The 10,642-nt window shown below is 37.4% G+C and overlaps 1 protein-coding gene across 1 annotated transcript in view; it reads right to left on the bottom strand.

Annotated features, from left to right (window-relative positions):
• Nucleotides 1-5,158: 5,158 nt before the first annotated feature.
• Nucleotides 5,159-10,642, bottom strand: part of LOC137133478 (polycystin-1-like protein 2) — a 48,140-nt gene continuing 42,656 nt past the window's right edge. Inside the window, exons 40-44 of the mRNA XM_067517139.1 lie at nt 10,080-10,240; nt 9,347-9,557; nt 8,637-8,738; nt 8,367-8,498; nt 5,159-5,853 (exon numbers count right to left, since the gene is read on the bottom strand). Of these exons, the coding sequence (XP_067373240.1) occupies nt 5,707-5,853; nt 8,367-8,498; nt 8,637-8,738; nt 9,347-9,557; nt 10,080-10,240 (753 nt within the window). The 3' untranslated portion in view covers nt 5,159-5,706. The remainder of the gene's footprint in view (nt 5,854-8,366; nt 8,499-8,636; nt 8,739-9,346; nt 9,558-10,079; nt 10,241-10,642) is intronic.

Raw genomic sequence — 10,642 nt, forward strand, 5'->3', positions numbered from 1 at the left:
CCAGGATGTTGGTTGTTTATGTAGCCAAGCCATTTCTCCATCCTCTCCAGATAATTTTTATGATGTTTTCTCAGTGTGCATGACCACACACAGGATGGTGTATAGAAAAAGAGAACGTAAGTGATGTGTGTTTAGAGTGTGGCGTGTGACATGCAGGCAGAGATAGCAACTTTGGGTTATAACAATTCAATTTCTATACAATAATATCAGTGAAAACTATTGCAGTGGAAATGTAAGGCACAAAGAATATGGAAAATACAGATGGTGGAGCATGAAGAGAGCGAGATATTACACCGAAAGGAACACGAGTAAGAATTTTAGAAAAAAGATAACAAGATGAAAAGATGAAACAATTCACTGGATAATGCACCTCAGTGACCTTTAGTAGTGATAATGAACAATGGCACTGGCTGTCAACTGTCACTGCTCCCAATCATTCAGCAGCTGGAGGTGAGGCCGAATTATATGGATAACACGTCCTGCAACCTAAACGACCACAATTTCATACAAACCCTAAGAGGAACCATGCCCCCTTTGGTGGCTGGCATAGTGGACAGTCATTGCTATTGTAACAACAACCACTTAGTTAAGCGTGACAGCTTGGTTACATCCAATGTACGAAGTGTTTCCAATGGTGCCGCCAAAGTTCACCCATGGAGTCAATACAGTAGGTGAAAGGATGTAAAAAAGCAGCGCAATTTGACGCCTTCGGAAACACCATTACCTGACGAGAACATGTTGAATATTTAGGCCTAGTTAGTTAGTGGAAGGCACTATGGCATTGTTTCCTCTACTGTAAATCCAACAAATAGTGGGGCACCGCTAATGCGTAGTGATTGGACAACAAATCCTCCTAAAATTGCACAAGGTTCATTTATATTCACAGTGAGATGTTCAGTAATCACCACATCTTTCTACACAACAGCTATCCTTTACAAATTCTAGGAGTGCATGCTTTAATAACATTACATCTCTAATTCAGCACATTTCCATCCTGTTAACATGGAGGGAACATCAATCTGCCACCAACTCATGCTACACAGAGCAAATGCACACTTCGTGCCAAAATCTCTAAATACTGTAGAGACCACAGTGATGGAGCACAGTGAGTAAATCTGTCAGGTAGTTTCAGTTCTGTTAAGCATTAAACCACTATATAGACCACTGTATGCAGTAATTTATGACGTTTCTGAACAATTGAAGGCCACATCAATTGCAGAATTATGGGGCTTTTCAGACACAATGTGACAATGGCACAGGACAGACGGTGAGTTAGGAATGTCAAGAAACATATTATAGCTAGAAAGAAAGAAATACAGCCCACATGGAATTTTTCTTTGAGATATTACTGCATTTATTATATTATTACATCAGCTTGTATACTGTACTGACTGTAATGGTAAAATCACCCACTAAAACAAAACAAAGGCAACCCTAACCCAAATAAGTGCAGATATGAGGCCAATCACCAATCACAACGAATTCTTTGTGGATTTTGTAACAACATTTTATAGAACCTGATCTAACACATGAAAACTACACTTGAAACTGAAAGCATATAAAATGTTTTACCGTATATAGCAAAAACTATAACTATAAGGATTACTGTGCAAAAGTTTCCATTTACAAACAAAGTATCTTCAAAATATTAGCAATTTGAATGAATATATAAAGGTCAGAGTATAAATTTGCTCATTATTATACTTTAATTTCACACCATTAAAATAAATCAGCTAGACTAAATCAACCAACAGAGGGAAATAATGTTTATTCAAATAAAATGATTGGAATGGTGAAGTGAGTTGCAATTAGCCAAGATGTCAGCAAACAGTTAACCGTGACTGCATCGACTGTAAAGTTGAAGTCACTTAAAAAAAATGGAGTCGTTGAAAAATTGAATAGTTTCATACAATACTGTAAACTATTCAGTTTGAATTTTTACCACAGTTTTAATTGTAGATTGCTTATCGCTCTCATTTGATGAATGTTTTTGTCTGCAAGTGATTTAGAATATTTCATTGATTGCTTGATGAATGCATTGTCTACTTTATAATGATTTTAATAATGTAAATGGTGGTTTTGGGTACCTAATGTGATATTTGCTTATTAGAGTACGTACAAATTTGTTTGAGATAACAAATCAAATTGATGTGATACCTCGATAATTTTTCTAATTTAAAAAAATTATTTTTATACTTGATTTTGGCTTTAATATTTTGAATTCGATGACTGAATGCCTTTGCATATTAAATGTGTTCATGCCTGTCGAGTGTGATTGAATTAATTAATTAGTTGTTCTCTGCTTTTTGATTGAACTTATTTAAGCCCCTCTCAAGCCCCTTTTATTCATGCATGGAAGCGTGACATTCTCCTGACTTTGTCCGGAGGAGGTGCATGTGAGAATGCAAATGTCCGTCTGAGATGCTCCCGACATTATCCGGACTATATCCTTCGAGCCTCCTAGCACAATGTCTGTATTATGTGCGTGGGCTCCTGCATGCAGCGCGCTGCTCTGTCCCGAGTTGTGGGGAGGATTAAAAGTTGAGGGAATGGGCGTGTTGATGAAGTTTCTATCAGTCGACTGTGGTTGTAGTCGAATGAAAGAACTTTTTTAAGTTAGATGCACAGAACTGATGTGCTGTACACAAAACACAGTTTCCCAAAGTTTTTGATCATGTTGTGCCTCCTGTGCACGCTGATCCTGCACTGAAATCAAGCAGATTTTCTCTCATGAGGAGACGTCTCAATCAGATGGTCTCCAATGTGTTACATGTGTGAAATGAAACTCTTGACAATAAACAAGTCTTCTCATATTTCTTCCTTCATATTGTAGCTTTAATAAACATGTGCAACAATCATTACTAAAGCGAGCAATGTTACCACTGTGGGAAAGTCTTGTGGCTCGCCATTCCGTTTAGCTGCTCCACCTTCCTCCCCCAAGCAGATTTTTTTCTTTATGCTACGTCATTTGCTTTAGGCATGAAGTCTTGATGTCCTCGAGATTTTATTGTACTTGTCTGACAGCCCTGTTCAAAAGTAGTACATTTTGCAACAATAAATAACACCAAAGCATTAGACTAATGGTCCGTTTTTGACAGGATGGAAATAAGATTCATAAGATTTTTCTGTCACCTTTGAAAATTTAAAACAACAAAGGTTTTCTCCAATTTTAATATTATATTCATTCCCTCATTGGAAATGAGCTTTATTCACCCTCATGTACACATGACATCCTGAGATGCTATTTAATGCTAAGAACTGCTATGTAATGCACCCAGCATGAGCCACTATTTGAGCTTTTGAAAGTCTTGTACATTTGCCATTAGTCTAGTCCTTTTGAGACAGCACTTGCTCACTCTTCTCCTTCAATGGATGTGAGTAAAAGTTAATTTGTGCAACTTGAAATCATTAAGCAGGTTTATAACTTCATCACTCTCAACAGCTTTCATTATTTTCTAGCTTAGTGCTTTATTGTCTTTAATCCTATTACTTTAATCTTCATTCCTTACAATGTGATTCAGAGCCTGTTTCTCTTATGCTAGTCTTTCAAGATATGAGAACATCTCATTACCTCTGCACTGTTCCCATGCCAACTGCAATGCATCAACTCAGCACCAAGACCAGCAAAAAGACACTCAAGATGCTTAAACAACTGTTCTGTACTGAACTAAATAACATTGTGCCAATCCTGCACTCTGAGGAGCTGGTACTCATGCAAGCGCTAAATAAAAAGGTTGTGATCTTAAAGAATCCACGCAGCAACTAAACTGGCTAATTGATTTTTGCATGCAAGTATTTGTGAGACGTATGCCAAAAATGTTGTTAGCTGTGAAAAGAAAATCATAGTTCTCCTAATTCAGTAGTTCACACAAAGCTTCATGGCATCATCTGCACTCCACCTGTTGCATTGAATCAAAGTGTCCGTGCACATACTGGAGGAAAAGAACCAGTGGCAGACTCTTAGAGGGGACTTTTGCATTGTTGGACCTTGTGGGTATTGGGGGTGGTCACCTCTCCTGCTCCCCCTCAAGTCCAACTATGAAGACAAGGGAAACTAGATATTGGTGGAATGTATTCACCAGACCTAGCAAAAGGAGACATAACAATTAGACAGAAGGTGTCCATTGAGTGTTTTGTGGCCTTTGTAAATCTTTCTTGGGATCAGTCCAATTCCAGCAGGTTTCAGTCATCGTTCCTGCCGCTGCTGCCTGAACAAATATGTAAGAGCCACAAAACTGTTACCTTCAGTGTGGGTGAGTTGACAAATGTGATTCCTCAAGAGGAAAATATTTTTTAAATTATGGACTAACAAATGCCTTCAACAGCCTTAGTTCTTCCTTTGTCCATATAAGAAAGACAGATAGTACATCTTCAAAAGTGTATTGTAGGCGCAATAGGACGTTGAGATTAGAGTTTCTGTATAAGTAAGAAATTAACAATGAAATTGAGTTATTTGAAGGACTTTGTTTGCAGAGGATTGACTGGATAACTATTTGTTAAAACATAAAAGGGATCTATTATGCACACAAAGCATCAGCTATAAAGCCAGTACAAAGCAGAAATTACTCCCTGTATGAGTGAGACTATATACAGAAGTGTATGTGTGAAAAAGAGAGAGAAACACTGAAATCACAATGTTGGAGTGTGGACTGCAAGAGAAAAAACATACAGATGAATGATACTTAAGAACAGATTTCAACAAAATAAACTCTAATTATTCATGAACAAACAATATTAAGCCAGTCTTACTTAATCTTAAGCCAAATGTCAGCCTGTACTTTATGAGCAATCGGATGCTCTCCATTAAAGACGCCTCCACTGATGTGGAACTTGCTTCTCTTGGTTCTAGTTTTTAATACATGTAAATAAAAGCCATTAAACTTCCCTCAGACTTCCCTATATTAATATGTGTGTCTCTTTAATTCCTACAGGGGATATCATATGGGGGAGCTTTGATTTAAAAATATATAATTCTTAAAACTGTCATTAAGACTTTGCATGAAATTTGTATACTATTTATGTTAATAAATTAGTGCAATAACCATTAATGTACACAGTAATGCAGTTATTGGAAATGGGTGAATGCCATGCTACATAGATGGATCCAGTGCACTTTCATCTCATTGATGTCAACCTGAGTGTTTACTGTTTATTCTCATTACACATTATCAGAGCAGGTGTTTATCAAAAATGCATTGAGAAAACTTAACACTATAATGTTCATTATGCGATAAGATCATGCTTGTAATTATTAGTGACTCCCTTCTATATTAAAACAATGTCAATTAGCTTGGCTGCAGTGTAAACTGATAAACCACCCAAAAATTGAAATACAGCCATATTGTAGTTTTATTGACCAAACACATGCAGTTATACAATTTTCACAAACACATGGAAAGTGTGTGCATACAATATAAAAATCAAACTAGCAAATACATAACACAAAGCATGCATAAATTAGTGAGTGTAACATCATTCATTCATCTATTATCTTAACTGCTTGTCCTATTAAAGGTCATGAGAACAAAAGTTATTAGGAATAAAATATTGGCTGATTGGTTCTCTGTCTGTCAGTGATAGACTGGTGTCCTGTGTGGGGGGTACCCTGTCTAACGCTTACAGTCTGCTAGATCAGGCCTAGGCCCCCTTGGTGTTAATTTACGGTACACTATAGGATGTCTGAAAAATGTTTACATCAGTAAAGGATTATTCAAAGCTGCTGTTTGGGGTCAAGTCACCACTGCTGCTGATCACATTTGGCCCCCGGGAGTCTTTTGTATCTTTATATCTGATTCCAAAAAGACTGCAGATTTTTATCAGCATCAGATCAACAGACTCCTCTTCATCTGAGGGCTGTGTAAGACAAAAAAAAGTGACAAAACATGACAAAAATGCTAACAACTAAAAATGGGAGACCATACAGTTCTTGCAAGTACTAGGCAAATACAAAATCCAAAGACTGACTATCTACATCACTAGGTACAGATTAGATAGATTAGATATGTAGATACTTTGTGATTTTCCCATTGGAATGAATAAACAGCCACATCAAAGAAGTTAACCATCTCCCAATTCCCCATCTCCTTCTTTGTTTATGGGAGCTAAACCAGAATAAACAGTATGATGCTGATCCCTGGCTCCATTCTTACTTCACTGCCAGTGGCTTGGAGGGTAACCACAACGCCAGCATTCTTGCTGTCTTTATTTGTTATTATTATAATTATTATTATCATTATTTTTTAAATGTATTATTCATTTAGTTTTCTAACAATTAAGCCATTCTTTTTCTTTTGTTAATTTTTCTCCATATCGCTTTAACTCCTAATCTTTCCATAGACTAAACAGAGCTAAACACACCCACACAACACACTTTCACACAAACACCCCACAATTTAATTCACGCCTGCATCCCCTTCCCTTGTTGTCTTGTTAATGCTATGTACTCATTATTGTCTTTTATGTCTTGTCCTGCGTTTCAAACAATCGGAAGACTGTGTTTCCTTTGAAGATGCACCATAGCTTTTGGAAAAATTGTGTTTTCTCGTTCTTTTTGATGAGAGGCTGTCAAATCCCTGCTCCAGACTCACATCCCCTTGATGACGGATTACATGCACAGCGCCTTCTTAAACCAATAAAAATAAAGCTGTGACTTAAGCCATTGTGTGTGAGTGCAGAAGATGCAAAGAGTTAATACTGAGCCATCAGTTTGACAAGAAAAACAAAACTCACTGGAACACCCAGGAAAAAAATTCTGGAGGCATTATAATATTGACCCATTGTACAACAATATTGGCTCTTGTTCAACGTGTCATCAAAATGCTACGCGGTTCTTCTGATGTTGCTAAATGTATCATATGAATCAAAAATCAAGAACATTTTTGTAAAAATTCTCTACTGTGTTACTGACTCATTAGTCAAGTGACCTCACCAAACTCACTGCACTTAAAAGGAGTTGACAAAAGTGATTAGACTGTCTCAAAGATGAACTGGTCTTTGTGACACAGGACATTTTGACATGCCTCAATTATAAAAGCACTCGTGTAAATGAACATGCTAATTAGCCGACACACAGTACAATTCTTTAGTATTTCCCTTTATATAGTACACAGCACCTGGGAACAGTTTTTAGTCTACTGTGATGATGGATTTAGTATTTAGTTACAAGAACACAACAGGATTTACGATTAAAGATAAAGACATTCTGTCTTTGCTAATATGTCTATCACCTCCATCAGTGTTACATTTGTTCATGCTAACCTGAAAACCACAGGCTGCTGCCATTCACTAAATGTGAGTTTATCAGGCAGCTCTCATAATAATGGTCAGCAATATGGCACAAATAAAAGAGCATGTTTTCTTAAATGTCCTCTCTCTCTACATCCATAAATCTCCTCTTTGTTCTTCCTCTAGACCTCCTGCCTGGCAGCTCCAACCTCAGCATCCTTCTACCGATATAGTCACAGTTTCTCCTCTGAACACGTCCAGAGCCTCTCTGACTTTATCTCCAGAACATCCAACATGAGCTGTCCCTCTGATGTCCTCATTCCTGATCCTGTCCATCCTCGTCTCTACCAAAGAGAACCTCAACATCTTAAGCTCTGCTACTTCCAGCTCGGTTTACTGTCTTTTCTTCAGTGCCACTGTCTCTAAGCCGACAACATCTCTGGTCTCACCACCGTCTTGAACACCTTTCCTTTCATTCTCACTGATGCTCTTTTATCACACAACACACCTGACACTTTTCTCCACCCGTTCCAACCTGCTTACACTCGCCTCTTCACCTCTTTTCCACACTCTCCGTTGCTCTTAATCATTGACCCTACTTCAAGTCCTGCACCTTCTTCACCTCTGCTCCCTGTAACCTCACCGTTCCACCTGGGTCCCTCTCATTGACACACATGTATTCTGTCTTGCTGCGGCTAACTTTCATTCTTTGACCAACAGATTTCCACCGGTACCCTGTAGGTCAACAGCACCTGTGGCAGTCGTTAACCCGGGCTGCGGCTGATCTGGTGTGGAAGTCGTGATTCGAAAGTTTAATTTGGCATGTGTTTTACATCTGATGCCCTTCCTGACACAACCGTCTGCATTTATCCAGACTTAGGACTGGCACAAGAAGACACTGGTTTCTGCCCCCCTGGTGTTAGATTTTCTTTTAGCTTTTTTTTGGTTTTCTGACTTAAACTAAATAAATCTTAATAAATAAAATATAATTTGCTTAACCCTGATCTTGAAGTTCTTAATAGATGCTGAAGGTCAGTTGCCAAAATACCTGTATAAACATCAGTTTTCTATAGTTTTTTTTGTGCTATAATCTGTACAATAATAATAAAATAAATAGGAAAAAAACTGGTGGTGGACTTTACCTTGTGATGGGTTTTTTCATGGTTGAATGCCACAAGAATTACTGCTACGAGAAGATTCAGGACCACAAAAGTTATCAATACAATACAAGAACCAAAGACTAATGCACCAAGTATAGGAGTGTAGTCCAAGACCTGAAAAACAGTAAATCAGTGAGACATTAGTGTCATTTTGGATAAAAGTGACTAGATAAGTATCTCAGAAATTCTTTTACATAAGTATTTTAGATGGCAAAATAATTTCAATTGTGAATATGGAAAAATCTTTCTCACCTCATCATAGTTAAAGATGCCAATCTGCAAGTTGACAAGGGTCAGGAAAGCATATTTTAAAGTTCTATAAGATGACAACTTCCAGCCATAAATCACGTTGCTCTGGAAAGAGTACAAAACAACTATCATTTCTGTCCAACAAGCTTCCTGTTTCGATTAAAGGGATACTTTGGAAGATAATGGACTGAGGATAGGTCATTAGTTTTTCATATCATTTATTCATACATTGACCATAGAGAATATGTACTGCAATGAATTAAATTAGGATGTTAAAATCTATGAATAAATTAAAGATAGTCTCCCACTGCATCATCATCACTGTGCTATAAAATTCCTGACCACTCCACCACCACTGCACACACACACACACGCACTCGCAGGAAGTGGTCTGCGTCCCTGAGGATACAAAGTGGGGAAAACTTTTCACTTAATTTACTTTACCTATGCTTCTACTCTCGCTGTTTAGCCTTGATTGAATTTTATATTTTATTTTTAGCTTAAGTAATGTATAAAAAGTTTACCAAATAAAATTATATTTGAAGGAAACCCCACAAAGCTTTAAAAATATAATCCCAATAAAAAAAAAATAAATAAATATCAGTCAGTAAATAACAAGTTACTAGATTTTCTTGAACAGTAACAAGAACCAGAAAAACTGGTATTGGTATTTATAAAAAACTCTGGTCCAAATAAAAAGACATAATACTCACTGCAATAGAATATGCCAAGAACATGATGCCAATGACAACCAGAAAGCTGGAAATGTCACTTGATGCTTTCTGCAGTGTGGCAGTGATCATGTACATCTTTGGGTTAAGTCTTAGCAGGTGCCATAGCTTGAAAGTGGAGAATAGCACCAGGAAGGCGATCAGATACTGCACGTCAGAGTCCGTGGCGGCTGTATCATAGAAACTGGCAAATCTACGCACACAGTAGAAATATGAGCTATGAACACTGGCAGAAGAAGTCTTCAGGTACTGTAAGGTGGTAAAACCTACCAATAAAACAACTTAAAACACACAAAAGCACTGCATTTAAAATCCTACTTATAGAGGAAGAGATGTATTTCCAGCACAATACATAATACTTGGAGTATCAAATATAAAAGTCCAGTTTATAAGTTTATAAGAAGTGTACAGAGACCAAATGGCAAAAAATGTATCAATGTTCCGATGTTTGTGAACCTAGATCTGTAGTGCTGTGAGAAAAATAATGGGAGGGAAAGAAAAGAATCTCTATCTCTATCACCTGTCAGTCTAACCTGCATGTTTTTGGACTGTGGGAGGAAATCCACATATGCACAGGGAGATCATGCAAACTCCAAACAGAAAGGCCACAGCCGGCAGGTAGATTCAAACCAGGAAACCATGTAGTCTTCACACTTTCATGCCACATTAACTAAAGGTAAAGTATAATCTTAAGTACAGCATAAAGTATTCTCACTCGTCTTTGTGGCTTTGGTAATATGTTATATTGCGATTTCCAAGCAGGGTCATCTTGATGTAGACAGCCACAGCGGCCCAGCTCAGTAAGATAATAGTCAATTCCAGAAGGTTCCACTTGATCCTGAAGTAAGCCCACCGCTGTCGCTTCATTAATTTGCCCTTCCATGAAAAGAAAAGACAGAATTTGTAAAAAAAACAAAACACAAAACAAAAAACAGGAGCCAGTTTGTGTGCAAGAAGAAAATCTGCCCAAATAAATCCAGTTATGTTGTCTGTTGTCCGAAAGCTAATTTGTATTAGCTATTATACATTAATATAAATATGTAGATGGAACTTAGAATGACCTGTATAAAAAAAGTTAGTCTGTTTGTATCTGAGCAAAGTTCAAAATCATTTTCAGAAATTAATTATATTTAATTCAAAGGCTATGCACTTACACAAAAGGCTGCACAAACAAGAAACAGAATCCCGTATTACTTTATAGAGCACTACTGATGAAAAGGGCTGCAAGGAGGCTGCAAGGAAGGGCACACAAAGGGTCTTTACTATTTCAAAAAAATT

This window comes from Channa argus, chromosome 9 (assembly GCF_033026475.1).
Source record: "Channa argus isolate prfri chromosome 9, Channa argus male v1.0, whole genome shotgun sequence".
In the NCBI taxonomy this organism is placed as follows: Eukaryota; Metazoa; Chordata; class Actinopteri; order Anabantiformes; family Channidae; genus Channa; species Channa argus.